The sequence below is a fragment of the Grampus griseus genome, assembly GCF_964374135.1.
Source record: "Grampus griseus genome assembly, chromosome: 6".
NCBI classification, from domain to species: domain Eukaryota; kingdom Metazoa; phylum Chordata; class Mammalia; order Artiodactyla; family Delphinidae; genus Grampus; species Grampus griseus.
The window spans coordinates 34,706,352-34,723,555 of NC_139000.1; the positions used below are offsets into that span (position 1 = coordinate 34,706,352).

The 17,204-nt window shown below is 53.0% G+C and overlaps 1 protein-coding gene across 3 annotated transcripts in view; it reads left to right on the top strand.

Moving 5' to 3' along the window:
* Window positions 1–17,204, top strand: part of SHB (SH2 domain containing adaptor protein B) — a 135,081-nt gene that overhangs the window by 86,867 nt on the left and 31,010 nt on the right. For all 3 annotated transcript variants that reach the window (XR_014296907.1, XM_082657114.1, XM_082657115.1), the window contains exon 3: window positions 257–472. Coding sequence is in view for 2 of the 3 variants with exons in the window: in XM_082657114.1 (XP_082513240.1) it covers window positions 257–472 (216 nt within the window). In the remaining variant the exon portion in view is untranslated. The remainder of the gene's footprint in view (window positions 1–256; window positions 473–17,204) is intronic.

Sequence of the window (17,204 nt, forward strand, 5' to 3'; positions counted from 1 at the left end):
GCCCTTGAAGACTGCAGGCGGTGGCAGGGAGGCTTCTTGTTCTATTGTTTGGTCCAGAGCCTGAGATCTCTGTGAGGAAGCCTTGAGCAGTGAGAGCAGAGACCCCGCCCTCGAGGGGTGGGACAGAAGGTAAATACAGCCTCCACCTCCCTGGCTGGTGGCTCTGAATTCCTTTGGCGTCACCTGGTGGGTCCCAGGTGAGGAAGCACGTGCTGTGCATGCTTTACATCTCTGCTTCCTTCCTTTTTGACTGCAGAATTTCAGAGGCAGGAAAGCGTCCGGTCCCAGCACAAAGGCATCCAATTATACGATACCCCTTACGAACCCGAGGGCCCAAGCATGGACTCCGACTCAGAGAGCACGGTCAGCCCCCAACTGCGGGAGAGCAAGCTGCCCCAGGATGACGACAGGCCCGCTGATGAATACGACCAGCCATGGGAATGGAACCGGGTCACCATCCCAGCTCTGGCAGGTAAGGAGCCAGTGGCCCTGCCCAGAGGCGGCCGCTGACCCACATGGCACTCACCTTTGTAAAGGGAGTAAGTGCACGGGTCCCTGCCTGCTCAGGTAAACCACAGGGTTTCTAGTACAGCTGGGCCCTTCAAGGATGAGGAGGGTCCTGGCGGAAGTCCCTTAGGCCAGGCCTAGGGGAACTCCTGGGTCTGGCCTCCAGGGTCTCCGTTCCAGTCCCTCCCCCCATCCCCAGAGACAGCCCAGATGATCTCATTGCCTGACTCTGTCTTGGTCCTGTTGGTAATGCTCTAGTTCACTGAAGCCAAGATTTCAGATTTCAGAAGGAAATCTTAGAAGCTAGAAGAAAATCAATCTGCAGAGTGGCTCCTATTGGGCCTTGTGGAGCCCAGTGGCTCCGTCCTGTCATACAGCTGCTACAGGCCTGCATGCATCCAGGGCTGCTGCGTTTCCTGTCCCAGCTTCAGCACGAGCCCATCCACAGAGCACAGGCCGTGGCCACATCCTGACCTCAGGAGTTGACCCCACCCCTGGCCTAGAGCCCCTTGAATGACTCAGGTGCCTCTCCTCTCCCACAGCCGTATGGAGAGCAGTCTGCCACATGTGTCACCTGTCCTAAGCTATGTACACACCCTTTGATCCTAACCCCAGTCCTTAGGATCCAGGCTGAGGTTATGATCTAAAGCACATGAAAGGCATGATGATCATGAGAGATGGAGAATGACCTGAATGTCCAGCAATGGGGGTCGGTTAAATGGAATATTGTGCAGCCACTACAAAGTGATGTTGACACAGAGTTTATAACAACCTAGGGAAATGCTTATGTTTAATGTTAAGAGGGGAAAAGTCAGATGCAAAAACACTTTTATGCTTCTAAGAGTTGAGGCATATAAACAGACATCGAGTGAGTAATTTAATTCTTACCACATTGAAGGTCAGAAAGGGAGTTTTTTTTTTTTATTTAAGATTCATTTTGCCTTGAATCTCCCATTTTCATGCACAACTAGACCCTCCCTCCCTTCCTAGCCCCCCAAAGTGAGGCCTCTGCCCTCCACTCATCTTGATCCCCTCGCTCGAAGTTCTGACTGTTCTAGCACAGACTACTCACAGTCCCCTGGATGTAGCACGCTGTGCAGTCCCATGCCTTCTGTCTAAGTGGCCTTCCCTGCTGTGTCCTATCTAGAAAAGTCCTGTGCCTCCTTCGCCATCCCTGTGAGCCCTCCTGGTACGCAGCCACATGTCCCACGGGCTTCCTTGCTGCCTCTCTGAGCCTGTTGAGCTTCCTGCACGTGACTCTGGTGGGGCACTTCCCTCACCATATGGACTCAGTGCTGTAGGTGCTGGGCCCGCCTGCCAGGCCTTGATGCCAGTCAAGAGCCAGAGCCGAGAGTAGTCATGTGGCTGAGGTCCTTGGTCACCTCAGATCTCTCCCGTGCATTTCACAGCCTCCTCTGCCCTCGGCACAAGGGAATCCAAGGCCTGTCCACTGGCATGGCTGACAAGGCTGTGCTCCTCCCGGGTGTGGGAGGAACTAGAACGGAGCCGATGATGTCCCAGAGGTGGCTCTTCACAAACACCAGTTTGATTAAAGGGCTAAAGGGCTCATGTGACAACTGTCCTAGATACCAAGGGCCCATGGCAAGAGATGACATTCCAGGCGGTGTGGCGTCTCACCCTCTCCTGGACTGACCACCTTGCAGGTCATGTCCCCTTAGGTGCTCTAGTCTAGTCTGGTGCTTTGCTGCTCAAAATGTGGTCTCTGGACCAGCAGCATCACATCACCTGGAAACTGGTGAGATATGCAAGGTCTCAGGCCCCACCCCAGACCTGCAGAGTCAATCTGTTTTAAAAGACCCCCGGGTGATTCGCTGGCATGTTAAAGTGAAAAGCCCTTACCCTACAGGACATCATCTCTTCAGAAGCCTCTCAGACCAGAACTTGCCCACTTCTGCCCAAAGCTAGTTTTAAAACTACTGTACATTTAGTTTTTCACAAAGGATCACAAGGTCTTAGATAGAACTGTCTCCAGACAAGTTTCTGAGCCACAGGTATCCACTGTGGACTTGGTTATATGTTGCTGAGTTGCTATCACAAGTGTCATTATAGGTCAACTTCTTAGGCTGCGGATAGAAAGTAGACTCAGTCTCATGTCCCCACCTGTGTCTCATCAAGTCACTTACCTCATCAATTGTGTGTCTTGCTCTGGGGTGGATACCGATTGTGCTTTTCCCCAAGAAGCTTTTGGCTCGGTTCTGATTTCTGGGGCATAGAAGGAAGCTGTTTCACTTGGGCTGGAGGGATGCTGTGAGCACCAGCCTTTAGTCTTGACCAGATCCCTCCCCACATCTGTGGACAGAGCCTGTCAGGTGCGGCATTGCAGCCAAGGAGCACCCTCCTGTCTCCTAGCCCCAAAGTGCAGGTGGAACGAGGTGGATGGGCCACCTCTCAGGTAATAAGGACGAGTTGAAACAGTTCGATTAGGTTGCTAAAGTGCTGCCGTGGTCCCATCTGTAAACCCAGAAGGATGACTGCTCAGAAACAAAGGATAATGTTCCCATCTGAATCAGTAGTGTGTGTGGCACGCGCTTTAGCACATCATTGGCGGTGTCAGGGAGCAAGGCAGGGTGGGCTGGCCCTCGTCCTCCTTATCGCAATACCTGTTTGAAATGCCCCACACAGTTTCTCTGGGCCCTCGGGAGCTCTGTGATGGGCCCCGAGAGCCTGGGGTGCAGGATCTGTAGCCGTGGTAGAATCCACTGGGCAGTATCGTTAGCATCTCTTTCCATTCCTTGTTTTTTGTTTGGTTGGTTGGTTTTTTGCCGCACCGCGCAGCATGCAGGATCTTAGTTCCCCAACCATGGATCGAACCCGTGCCCTCTGCAGTGGAAGCGCAGAGTCTTAACCACTGGACTACCAAGGAAGTCCCTGCATCCCTTGTATTCTGATTCTGCCTTTTTAGCTTGCATGCGGTATCCTGGTCAGTGTTTTCAGATTTCCAAAGGTGTGTGGTGTGGGGACCCCCAAAGGGCAGAGGTAGGCCCACCAAGAAGGAGTCATAGGAATTTAGGGTCACAGTGAGTGGTAAGAATTTCAGGTACACCTGAAAGTGTATAATGAGCTTCCTCTCACCAAGATTTGCCCGCAGAAGCTTGAATGAGGCAGGACTGGTGTTGGGAGGGCTTTGCCCTGCAGTGGGAGGTTGGCCTGCAGCCCTCTCTGGGGCTGCTTCCAAGCTTCATTCCTTCAGGATCCCACATGCTGGTCAAAGGCCAGGAGAAGGGAAGGCCTTTGAACTACTCTGTGATTCAGTCTACGAAGCAGAAGTGCTTTCCGCCTTTCAGAGTGCTGTCCTGCACTGCATTCGTGAAATGAGGCTGTTCTCAAAGGGATGCTTTGGCATTCTCCGCAGAAGTAGGCCTTCTCGGCCAGTGCAGCCTTTCGGGAAGGCTTGATCATCCCTTCCCGGTTGTCGCGAAAACAGCTCTTGCAGGGTATGAGGTGGTCCTAGCTTCTTGGGAATGATAGTCTTCCCTTTTCTCAGAATTCTGTGGCCAGGTGAATGAGAGACACCGCAAGCTCCCCAGGAGCCCTCGGCTTCCCTTGCCTGCCCTCCCTCCAGGAGGCTGGTGGTGGCCTCAGCCAGAACCCCTGCCCACACCCATCCAACACCGGAGTCCCAAGCCACACACATGGCCTGAGCTGATCCCAGCCCCGGGACAGATGCCCAGTCAGTTTTACCACCAGCTGCAGCGAACAGAGCGGTGCGGTGGCTTCCATCAGGCTGACAGCCCCCTTGCCACCCAGCAGAAACACCTGCCTTCAGAGCTGGCTGGACGCAGTTCTCCACCCGCTCAGTTCTCCAGGGGGTGAGTTCTCCACTCACCGCCTCCTGGAGTCTTTACAGCCGGCAGGTCCAGCCCCCCCGTTGCAGCTCCCTGCTCAGCGTGGGGCAGGAGAAGCAGCCTGGGTGATTCCACGCTGTCTTGGGGGTGACGCAGCTTGTCTGACCAGCCCCTGGGCTTTGTGGCACGAATTGTGGGATGGACAAAGGAATTCTGCCCAGGAGGTGGCCACACAGGCAGGAGGCCGAGGAGCTGGGTGGATAACCTGGCAAAGCAGGCATGGATTTGGAGTCTTCAGATCTCTGAGGGGCCATTGGAAGGACAGGGACTGAACCTGTCCTGGGGCTTCTATTCCCTCACCTGGGAAATGTGTCTACTGCAGAGGGCCCTGGTGGGGCTTAAAAAAGGGCGCTGCGTTGGGGAAGTGCTGATATTTACAGAACACTTGTGCATGCATTATCTCATTTAATCCTCACAACCACCCTTAGTTTCCTCCTTTTACAGATAAGAAAACCGAGGTCCAAAGAGAAGAAATGATTGCCCAGGAGCCTATAGCTAGTCAGCTGCAGAGACAGGATTTGAACCTGGGAAGTCCCACTCCAGAGCCCAAGCCCTTACCCTGTCAATGTCTGGGCTCTCTGACACCATCCAAGATGCTGTATATAATGTGGCTGGAGCCCTCGCCCTCCCAGAGCCCACAGGAAATGTCACACGCCTTTCATCGCCCTTGCACCAATTTCTCCCTGCGTCTGCAGCTGGTAGGATACGTGCCTAGAGTGTATGTTCCCACTTGGAACAGTTCCAGCTGAGGATTCTGTGGGAGCCCAAGTTCTGGAGGTTCATGCCTGCATGGGGTGACCAGAGCCATCCCACGGGTTGGTCCTCTTTGCCATCCCTCAGCACAGGAAGGGGTCCCCACCCATGGCATCCCACTCCCCCTTGTCCAGCTAGGGAAACTGAGGCCCGGGGAAGGGATGGGGACTGCTGGAGACCTCATAGCAGTCATGCCGTACACGGAGGATGCATCAGCGTTTCCTTTTAATTCAATGGGTCAAGTTAAAAACTACATCCTTAATGATTTGCAGTTGCTTCTGTGAAGCGAGTGATCAGAGTGCCTGCTCAGGGTGCCAAGTGGCAGGAGAAACAAAAGTCACTTCATTTTCGATTCATTGTCTAGAGATTTGTCTACCTGGAAGCTACTTTTCAGGCAATGTCCTGGGTTCAGCCAGCGACAGGCCTGCCTCCCAGTGAAAATAGAAGACAGACCTGTGACTCAATGCTGAACATATTTATTTTGGGTACTTGTCTGGCTTCCGCGCTAGCTCCTTGGCCAGTTTCTCCGCCCTGGAAAGCTCAACACAGTGTCTTGGTGTCGGGAGCCATTGGAACAGTAACCGGAGTCAGACAATCCCAAGTTCACATGCCAGCTCCACCACTCACCCGCTGTGGGACCTCGGGCTCTTCAGTCTCCTGAGCTTTAGTCTTCCCATCTGTAAAACGGGGATAGTCACAATCCTTATCACACTGGATCTCTGTGTTGATCAAGGGAAAAAATTGGATGAAAAGACTTCGTAACCTCTAAAGGGTCACACATGAGAGAACGGTTGTTGGCACTCGGGGAAGGCTTGCTGTATTAAGTCAAATTTAATTGTATATATTAAAACAATACTGCATAAAGAGGTACTCGGGGGCACAGAGGGCCCATTTATGAAGTTCATTCCCAGTTATTCCTGGCAGCGAGAGGCATGGATAGTGCGGAAAGCAACACTTCTGTAGGAAGTACTCCATCTCGATTCCAGCAATAGTTCTCACCATGAACCACCTGGTTCTTCCATCCTTTATTCAGTCCCTCCCGAGGATTGGGCCACTGGTCCCCAGGTGTGAGAGGGTCTCTACTGCCTTTCTCCCCCACAGCTCTCCCTCCCCATTCTGGTTCTGACACGTTTGTTGATTGGTTGGTTTGCCCAGAGCGTGCAGCAGAATCACCTGGAAGAAGTATCAAACATTACAGGGTCCCACCCCTAGAGTTCCTGATTCAGTAGGTTCCAGGAATGAGGCATGAGAATTTGCATTTCCAGCAAGGTCCCACGTGTTGCTGATGCTGCTGATCTGGGGACCCCACTTTGAGAACCTGAAGTATACTCAGTACATACTATGTTTTAGGTGCTGGGGTCAGGGAGGAGTTAGGGAGGGGGTGTCACAGCTCTGCTCGGGTGGTGTCCATGCCACCTCCTCCAGGAAGCCTCCCCTGACATGACCAGTCCCTTCCCCACCCTCATCCCAGGTTGGGCTGGGCCCCCTCTGTGCTCCTACCACATCCCGTATGGGTGTGCATTGGTTTATTCTGGAACCGCCAGATACACACTTGTTACTGTCAGCATGGGGGTTGCTAATGCTGTGTTGGTCACCCCTTAGGCAGGCACCCTCTTGAGTTTTGACATTTTCCCAGCTCATCAAGTGAGGCTCAAAGGGCAGAGAAAGGGGAAAGTAAGGTCTCAGGTATGTCTGTTTCCTAAACAACTGTGAGTCATCTCTGAGCCAGTTCAGTTGGCTAATTTAAAATAATCCTATGAAGGTAAGGGGATGACGGAGGAGGGGCAGGCAATTAACAGCTAGTGAGCACCAGTTAGGAGGCTGGCACAGGTTAACCCTATGAAGTTCTGCAAGGTGGGTGTGGTTTCATTGTCATCACACAGATGACACTACTCAGGCTCAGAGAGGGTGAGCAGCTTGCCCACAGTCACACAGCTAATGAACTCAGCTCAGGCTCTCTCCACTGCTGTGTTGACATCGAGAGTGCGTAAAGGGCAGGTCTGAACATTCTCTTCAGCTGTGCTCGGGCAAGGTGGCTTGGGCTGTTCTGGAGGCAGAAGCAGTTGCTCCCACTTTGTGCTGAGCTTGTGACTTGTCACTGTCACCGTGAAACACAAATGCTCTGAAGGTGGTAGTGCTGACACTGAGTCCATCAGACCCTGCTCCAGGCTCACTGTTCCCACCAAGCCCATGACTCATCCTTGTGTACTCAGAATAAACAGGCTCGGACTCTGCAGAAGTTTCCATGGGGAATCTTAGACCTGCCACCATCACCTGGCACACCCAGCACATGCCACCTTCTCCTCACCATTGGCCCCACTGGGGCTCCGGCAGTGCTTCCTGCCCCCTGCTCAGGTTCCCAGAATGCCTTGGGCCTGGGAGGAAATTAACAATTGTGTTTGTACTCGGAGCTTTTTGCTATGTAATGAGTAACAGTTGTAATTAATGTTTAACACGTGTGAACAGCAGGTCTGCAGAGAGAAGGGGGCTTTAAACAGAGAACTGGGATCACTCGCTTCCTTTGGCTGAGGGACAGGTTTTTCCAGTTATTTTTTCTGTTTGACATATGAATGAATTCATTTAGTAACATAGAAAAAAAAAAGAAAAACACTGGTGCTTCATAGCTTTGGTTTGCCTGCTAATTATATTGATAGGAATGTTTTTGCTTCAAGTACGTTTGTCTCCTGTGTGGAAGAAACCCAAAGGTTTAGTAGAATATCTTTGCCCTTCTGCTTGGCAGGTCAGAGATCTTTGTGTGGTTAGAGATTTTTAAGCTCTGTGAGGTCAGAGACTCTGCCGGCCTTGTTCACACCTGGGTCCCCACGTAGATCAGTGCCTGGCACATAACGAACACACAGATATTTGTTAAATTATTGAATAAATCACGTCTCAGGAAAACCAACCCCAAGTTCTCTTCAGGACACAGAATACATAGGTATCATGCAGCCTGCTCACACAGAGGTGATACGTTTTCACATCATTCTTTCGTGCTGTATACCTATCTTCTCTCCAGATGAGGGTGAGGGACCTGCATGAAAAGGGGCGTTTGTGAGTGGCTGTTGTCTGCTGTGGTTGCAGCCCCTGGTCTGAACTCAAGGCCGAGAGTGTGTCCCTGGGTGTTTGAGGATTGACCCGTGCGTCCGGATGCCATGTTGTGAGTGAGGAGACTGGTGTGCCAGTAGGTGGCAAGCAAACCCTTGAGAGCCATGCACCTGCTTGTCCCCTCCTGTCATTCCTCCCTTCCCCCACCACCATCTGTGGAGGGGCAGCAGCAGAAACATATAAGCAGCTCGGCTGGGGCTTTGGGACTCCTGGAAGGGGAGACTCATTTCCACAAATGCCCAGCCTGCTCCCTGCAGGTCCTCAGAGGCTTGTGGATGGGGGAAGTCCCTTTCCCAGGCCCTAGGATTGATTCTAAGTGTCTGTGGGTGTCTGCAGGTTAAAGTGTCAGGAGACACACTACATCAGACCTGAGGGGACACCTGACACTGAGCCCAGCTCAGAACTAGGAGAGCTGGAGGGTCTGGATTTAAAGCCCTGTGCTGCCCCTTGCTAGCAGGATGACCTGGGGCAAATTGCCTGTTTCCTCATCTATAAAACCAGGTGGTAATTGGTGCCAGGAGTCAGGGGCACAGTCAGTGCTCAGTGCAGGCTGGCTTTTGATATCATTATCATTACTATTGTTGTTTTTGAGAACCTGTTGCACTGTAGACAGGATTTGCGCAGAACTTGTTAGAGGCTCCTGGGATTCAGAAGACGTGGGTTCAAGTCCAGATTCAAATCTGGCTGTTGACATGGGGCAAGTCAGTCCCTTTTGCAGCTCTTGTTCCTCATTTATAAAATGAGTTATGATGGTGGAGGTGGCTTGCTTCATCAGCTGTAAAGTCCTCTGCGTTTGGGTCATTTCATCATTTTCATCAGGATTTGTCCCTACTTTTCCTGCAGCCAAGCAGCAGCCCTTGGGGCAGGGTCTTTGCACCAGGCAGCGGTGTCCATGCTTCCTTTTTGGGGTGCAGAATAGGAGGATGCAGACACGCCCCTCATGCCAGGCCCTCCTTCCCCAGTCCAGGCTTGGGTGTACATGCATGGACAGCGTTCCTGGAAACCAGATGGGATTCCTGGAGCCCAAGTGGGTTTCCCCACGCCCCGCTTCTCGGGGAGTCACCACTGCCCCCTCTCATAATGAGAACCTCTGTTCTCAGGCACTGCCCACGAGACGTGGCAGCTTGGTGCCCTGGGGCCTGCAGGTGTCTGCAAGGAGAACACAGAGGCCTGTCATAGGTGATCCTGGAAAAGCAAACCAAAACATTTGCTAGGCTGCCCATCACCTTACAGCCTACCTGGAGGCACAGCCTTCACTAACTGGGCAGAGGGGAGAGTGAGGCCTGCTCTTGAACTGCAGGGGAGAAGAGGGCTTCACCTCTCTGGGCCTTAGTTTCTCCAGCTGTAAAATGGGAATTCTAATACTTGTCTTACTATGAGGAGCAGGCGAGACGAGGCAGAACATATGTTTAGAAAGTTGAAGCAACAGAGGACCGTTGTCATAGGAACAGAGTTTTAGTCAAGTGCAAGTGTTTGCTCATCGTTGTGAAAGCTTGTGGTATTTCCATACACTCTGGGTCATGGGGGCCCCCCACCTGCCCAAACCAACGCGCAGTCTCCCTCCTTGCCCCCTCTTGGGGGCTTATGACTGCCTGGGCTGCAGCCCCTTCCATGCCTCTGCACCCCTGCCCTCCCCACTCCCCGCCTGTCCCCCCACTACAAACCCACCCGGCCATCAGCAGTGTGGAGGAATCAGTGCCCAGGACTGTGCGGAAGGGATGCCTTGGGCACCTTCATTCTGTTCTCTGTGCCCTTGTGTTTTCAGAGTCATAGGACATCCATGAACAAACACCAGGCCTGGAACACTGTGCAGGCCCCTCCTGTCAGCCCCGTATTCACTCCCACCTCATCCACACGGGGCCTAAAGAAGCCTCTTTAGCACCTGAGAGCTCCATGCACAGGGTTTTGTTTTCAGTTCTCTAATCCTTGTTGCCTTATGCTTAAAGGACTCTGTCCTGTACTAGAGAACTGGGAGGGCCGGAGACTCCAGGCCAGCCAGAAAGAAGCAGCCACTGAACCTGGAGCACATCGCAGGCCTCACCTGGGACCCAAGACCCTGGGCCCCCTTTGCTCCCTTCCGGTTCCCTGTGAATGACCCCTGTCCTTAGGGGCCACCATCCACACTCGTGGTCCGCCCAGAGGGCTGGGGGATGTTTGGCAGACTGTCGACTCTTCTCTCCCTGCCCGTCCCCAGAGAAAGGCACTTCTAGAGGCTTTCCAGGGTTTCCAGGAGGCTGCCCAGTGTTTCCATCCCAAAGCAGAGGGACAGGGACTGGGGTCTGGGGCTCGCTGCCTGGGGTGACAGCCTGCTTCTATCTGCTGGGGCAGGCTATTCGCCCGCACCAGGCCCTGTTAATAAAAATGTGGGTGAAGTTGCACCAACCTCCTCAGTTCGTTGTGAGGGTCAGAAGAGAATGTCACGTCGGATCCTCACGTATGCTTGCCCATGCACAGGAAGCACTCAGTAAAGGTCAAGCCATTTTTCAAAACTATTTTAAAATAATTTGAGGTGGGGAGTCCAGCTCCTAAGTTTCCTTTCTTGATTGATGAATGGGTTTTTTTGGTCCTGCTGACCATAAATCTGGATGGGGATTCATTCACTCAACAGATTCTAAGCATCTACTATATATCAGGCACTGTTCTAGGCATTGGGAATTTGCCTTTGAATAAAACAGAATATGTCCTGTCCTCTTGGAGCTTCCAACTTCGGAATTCCAGCACAGGTTGGAGAAGATGGTTTCTGATACAAGGTACTTTATCTTCTTGAGTACATGAAAAGGAGCTGCTCTGAGCATGGATGTGACCATGGGGAGAAGGGACCACCACATACAGGGGGCCTGCCTGGACTTTGGTACATCATCTGTTACTAACCACCTCCACAATCCTTTATGGTATAGGTGTTGTCAGCCCTGTTTTACAGAAGAGGCAGCTAAGGCTCAGAGAGGTTTAGAGTCTTGCCCAAAGTCACACAATAGTGGCAGAGGCAAGGTTCAAACCCGGATCTTCCTAACTCCAGAGTCCACGTCCTTTCCATGATGCTGAGCCGCTGCAATTCCTCTGTTCTCTGGCCTTGTTGCAGCCCATGGGCTGTGTGTCGGGCATGGGGAAGTTCAGAAGAGGCTGAGGCACGAGGCCCCATCTCCATCCCGTTCTGAGAAGACACCTACATAATGCACTGTAATACAGACTGGCGCGGGGTCAGACAGTGGCACAGACCGGGGAGGCGGGGTTCAGAAGAGGAGAAAGGAATTCCACCTGGGGGGGTGTCTAGGATAAAACTTCCCCCCAGGAGTTATCATTAAAGCTGAACTGAAGAATGGCTAGGACTTTTTCACCAGAGATAGTGAAGAAAGGGATTCTATCGGACAGGCACAGCATAGCAAAGTCCTAGAGGCAGGAAGGCAGATGATGGATTTGGGACCAGCCATTCTTTGTGACTGGAGCCTAGGGGTGAGTGTGGAACCCGGAGGGGTTTTTTTAGGGGAAGATGCATCCAGAAGGTCAGGTTGTCACCAAGTCACAGAGGACCTCAAGCATCAGAGTGAGTTCTCCGTCCCAGGGAAGTAGGAGCCAGCAAGAGCTTCTGAGCCCAGAGAGCTGTGCTTGAGAGGCCCTTTGGCATTTTGGAACCTGATCTCTCTGGCCAGCCCTGAATGATAAACAGGAAGGAGCCAGATCCTGAAGGAACACATTTACTTCATCTAAGCAAACATTCACTAAACACCATCTCTATGCCCAGCACTACAGTCAGTTTAGGGACAGACGAGATTGGAGAGGAAAAAGAGGCCTAAATCCCAGGCGCTGCCCCCGCAGAACACCCGGGCTGGCTGGGGGCCCACTGAGCTACAGGAGAAGGGCCAAGTGCCACGAGCCGCCCAGGAGGAAGGTAGCTCTCGGCAGGTGGGATCAGGGGAGGCTTTGTGGGAGGGGGACTTTTGTGCCAGACCTTTGAAGCTTCTAGACTTCATACAGGTGGTGGTCGTTTCAAAGACTAAATGAGTGAGGCACAGCTCCTGCCCGGCCAGCCCCGCTCCTTAGCTCTGAGACTCTGGCGGAATTCTTCCTCCCCTCCTCTGGGCCCCCACTCCCTTGCCCACAGGGTGGCAGGGTTGTTGTGAGGGTTAGAGCTCGCATGGGCACCTGGAAATGCCGTCTTCTGTCATTGACAGTGACCCAGCTTCAAGGCTGATTGGTATAAAATCTACCATACATGTAGGAAGGGGACCACCAGCGGCAGAGGCTAATCTGCAGGGAGGAAGGGCCTCCCGGAAGATCTGAGCTGGGTCTTAAAGAATGAGACGTGTCATTAGACCAGAGCTTTTGGAAGGACATTTGGGATATCACGAAGGGCCACCTCACCCTCTCGGGAGACAGGCTGCTAGAGCTGTCAACCGGGCCACTTCTCCCACTGCCACCAGGGTACTGGTCCCCATCATCACACCAAAGGCAAAAGGGCTCCAGAGTCCTGGCCCTGCCCGTCTGAGTCTCCCCTCCCTCCCTCAAAACTCAGACTTCTGTTTGTAATTGCCTATAGGTGGAATTAATTAGTTACTGTCATTCTAACAACTCACAAGGGTGGCATATTTTTTCTCTAAATGCAGATATTCTTTTGAGGGCTGTGTCTTCCTTTACCTTTTGCAGAAAATCACTAACTTAAAAGAATTGCCTTTTTAAATTGCAGATTAAAGGGAAGCTTAATTAGAAGGAATGAAAGCAGTTGTGTTTGGAGCTTTTGTTCTTAACTTTTTTTTTTCTTGTGCTGCTGAATCACTTGGAGTTTGTATATTTTTACTTTAGGTGGAATGATTTGCCTAATTAAGCCTGTCATTCATCACCACCTGTTCCCTCTAAAATGTATGGCTATATTATTAAGCTTGCAAGCGGATGTATGAATTAATTCAGTGGGGATTTACAGTGTTGACTGGGACGTTATTAGGTTTTATCCAATTTATCTGGTATGAAAACCGATATTTTTCCCCAGTACAGTGAAACAGCAGCTCATTAAGTTTCTTCATTCAGTCATTCTTTGAGCACCTGTTATGTTGTGGGCATGCTCTAGGGATGGGAGGTAGGGGCAAGTATGGTGTAGCCCCTGCCCTTGAGGGGCTCATGAGGAGCCAAACAAGGAAACTGGCAATTAGGGTACCATAGGCTGAGATCAAGGGGAGTCTGGGAAGGAGGTGAGGCCAGGGAAGGCTTCCTGGAAGAGGTGACCCCTGAAGAGCAAGTGGAGTCAGTCAGGTGGACAGTGGGGAGGGGAGGATGTCCTGGTAATACAGGCAGAGAGCATGGCCTGGAAAGGGACCTGGTGAGACCTGAGACCAGGCAGGTTGCCAGGTCGTTGGTCGTGAGAGCTTCAGTTCCTTCCATGATCGGTGTTCCATGCTCCATGCCTCTCTTTTCACCTTCTGTGCCAGGAGGTGTGTCGTGGGATTGTATACTGGGAGAGAGCCCCCAATTCTGATTTTAGCCGGTGGAACACCCAGGTTGTCAGAGGTGAAAGTGCCTTACAGTTCATCTGGTTTCTCCCTCTCCTCTGCCTGTGGCAAAACTAAGCCTAGAACCTCATCTCCCGCCTAGCCCCTTCCCCAACCCCCACTCCTCTGCCCACTCCAGCACTGTTCACCCCCAGGGGCCAGAGGCCTGCCGAACTGCCTCCTCTCCACTCCCGACATCAGAAAGTTAGCGGAGGGGAGGCTTCGTGGGAAAGTACACACTGGCCCTGACCCCCTCCCCTGCTGTGCCCCGATCTCCATCTCGGTGTGGCATCACACAGGAGTCTTCTCTGACTTGCCCCACACGTAATCAAGTCCTGTTGGAGTCGCCTCCCACATCCCTCTCATCACTGAGGGATTCAGCCTTCCCTAACTGGTCTCTCTGCCTCCAGGGTTGCCCCCAAACCCACCCTCCTTCAGCAGTCGGAGAGGTCTCTAAAGCCCAATCTGAAGAATGGCATTCCTTCATTCAACCCATCGTAGGATCAAGTCTCAGCTCTTTAGAAGGGTGACCAGGCCCTCACCTGTCTACCCGATCGCAGTGCTCACCGCTGCCCACGGTCACCCGTCCAGGACTCTGCAAGTTAGGGGGCTCAGGTCAGAATCTGCTTCACCTCTTCCTCACGCCCCCTCCCAGAACATACGCCCCATTTGACTGGTTGCCATGAGGGCTGGTGTGGTTCAGTGGCAGCCCTGGTGGGGGAGCTGGGCTGCTGGGAAGCCAGGGAAGGGCCCGCGGTGACATGTGTGCCAGGGCCCCGGCTCTGAGCTTCACCCCCATCACCACTGTGAAAGCCCAGCTCATCAGCCAAATGGAGGAGGCCTTTCTCAGACACACAAGCCCAGGACGTATTCCCTGCAAGGGTCTTGAGGTCATTGCCATCTTGCTGTCTGTCCCTGTGGTTGGACACAGGACAGAACCGTAGCTGGAGACGAGGGCAGGAGCCCCCAGCCAGTCCTCGCTCTGCCCCTACTCCACACTGCCAGTCCTGGCATCACAGGCTGTGGGCGTCTGGAGGTTGGAGCTTGGCCTCCATCCTGCCTTCTCACGGAGCTTAGAGTTTTCTGTGAGTCTTCTTCACCTGGACGATGCCAGCCCCATCCTCCAGCACTCAGGCCAAAAGCCTGTAAGTGACCCTGATCTTCTGTCTCACTCTCACTCCAGCCTGAAGACACAGACCAGTCCTGTGCCTCTGCCGGAATCTGGTTTCTCACGGTCACTTCCACCCACCTCTCCCATGCCAGCCCATCCTGCAGGAGCTTCCCCTCTGCTCGGCCTTGCTCCCCTTCCATCTTGGTCTCTCTTTTTTTTTAATTCACAATTTTTTTCTTAAGTAGGTTCACAGCAAAATTTGAGATGAAAGTACGGAGAGTTCCCATATACCCGCGTCCTCTATCCCTTGTCAGTCCAGCAATCCTGTTAAAAAGTGCCAGGTTGGGCTTCCCTGGTGGCACAGTGGTTGAGAGTCCGCCTGCCGGTGCAGGGGACACGGGTTCATGCCCCGGTCCGGGAAGATCCCACATGCCGCAGAGCGGCTGGGCCTGTGAGCCATGGCCGCTGAGCCTGCGCGTCCGGAGCCTGTGCTCCGCAACGGGAGAGGCCACAACAGTGAGAGGCCCGCGTACCGAAAAAAAAAAAAAAAGTGCCAGGTCAAAAGGCTTCCCCGCCATCAGAACATCAGAATGGCTCTTCATTTCTCTCAAACCGAAGTTCTTCCCAAGGCCTCCAGAGCCCCACGACCTGGCCCTGCTCCCTCCCACTCCCCTCAGCCTCAAACTCCGCCCCCCCCCAATCCCTCCAGTTGCCCTGGGCTGTGTTTTCTCTGTCACCCTTGGCCTGTTCCTAAATTCAAGGCCCTTGAATTTTCTCTTCCTTCTCCCTGGGATGTCCTTCCCCCGGATGTCCACGTGGCTCGGCCCTCCTTTCCTCCAGTCATTTATTCAGATGCCATCCTTCAAGAGGCCTGCCCTGTCCTGCTTTTGTTTTCTCCGGAGCACTTAGCACCAGCGGGTGTGCTGTGGATCTGACTCATTTCACTTGTCGTCTGTCTCTCCTCACTCGGACCCTGAGCTCCAGAGACAGGGATTTCTGTTTTGCTCACTGCTGTTTCCCCAACCCTGAACTGTGCCTTGCACATGTGAATGAGAGTCTAGGGTGGACAGCCTGCTGGACCCCACTGCAGTCATGACAGTGACCATATATACATGCGTCCAACCTGTTCAGGGCCTTCCATTGGCAGGTACCTCCTCGCCCCTTCCCTCTGTTTTCTGTAGTGATTAACAGAGAAGAGTGTCTTGGAGGGATGGAAATGTTTCACAGTCCTGATGCGTGATCTTGCTCCGCGCCTGAGACACGCAACAGGTTCATTCACCTCCGTCCCCGTGGACAGGACCACTGTCAGGGCAGGGGTTTCCCAGCACCTTCTGTGAATGTGAGATTGATTGCCATGCAGCTGGTGTTGGAGGACAGCTGGCCACATCCACGCTTGCTGGTTAGGGGGAGATTTTATACCATTGTGTGTCCGTGGGCCTGCACCTTGATGTGGCCTTGGGAACATTGTTCCGCAGGCCCTGGCCCAGCTTACTAAGCGCTCTGTGTATGCTGGGCCCATAGGATGCAGTCCCTCATGTGATCTCCCCAGCAGCCTGGTAAGGTAGGGAATGGGGCCTCAGAGAGGTTGAGCAGCTTAGCCAAGGCACACAGCCAGTCACTGGCCAGCTTAGGAGGGGGGGACTCAGGTCAGTTTGGAAGCTTCTGTGAAGTGCTTAGTACTGTGTCCACACTGAGCAGACATGATAATAAAAATAATAATATAAATCATAGTAAAAGAAAATATTTATAATAGCATTGACTGAGCACAGACTAACTGCATGCCAGGCGCTCTGCTAAGATGGCTGTACACCACCTGGCAGAATCCTCACAGCAACCCCATGAGGTGGGTACGGTCGTTATCCCTATTTTCCAGGTGAGGAAATTGAAGCCCAGAGAGATAACTTGCAAGGTGGACTAGCCAGTCTCCAGGAACACTTCTGGCAACTCCAGTTTTAGCTCAGTATTTTCTGCTTTTTGTGGGGTGTCTCCGGGGTCCTGCCCTCAAGAGGCATCCTCCCCAGCCCGTGGGGTGAACAACACTCTCACAGGTCCAGGGCGGGAGGAAGGCACACTGGAGGACCCATTCCGCTGTGCCGGACACTGCTCCAGGCTCCCCTGGGTGCTTGGGTCCAGGACAAGGAGCAGACTTGGGTGATGCAACATGACCCTCGATTAGAACTCTCTAGGGTTGTCCTAGGAGAAAGGGGGCAGATGTGGCCTGTGCCACCCCAGGTGGGATGGGAGAATGGGAGGAGGAGAGGAGCCGCTTTGAGACAGGTTTTTGGCAGAAAATGAGGAACTGTCTAGGGGACTGTGCCCCCTCTGGGAGTGCCATGTCACCTTTGGTGGAGGTTGCAGGAGGGTTCCTTTGGGGACCAGGCTGAGCTC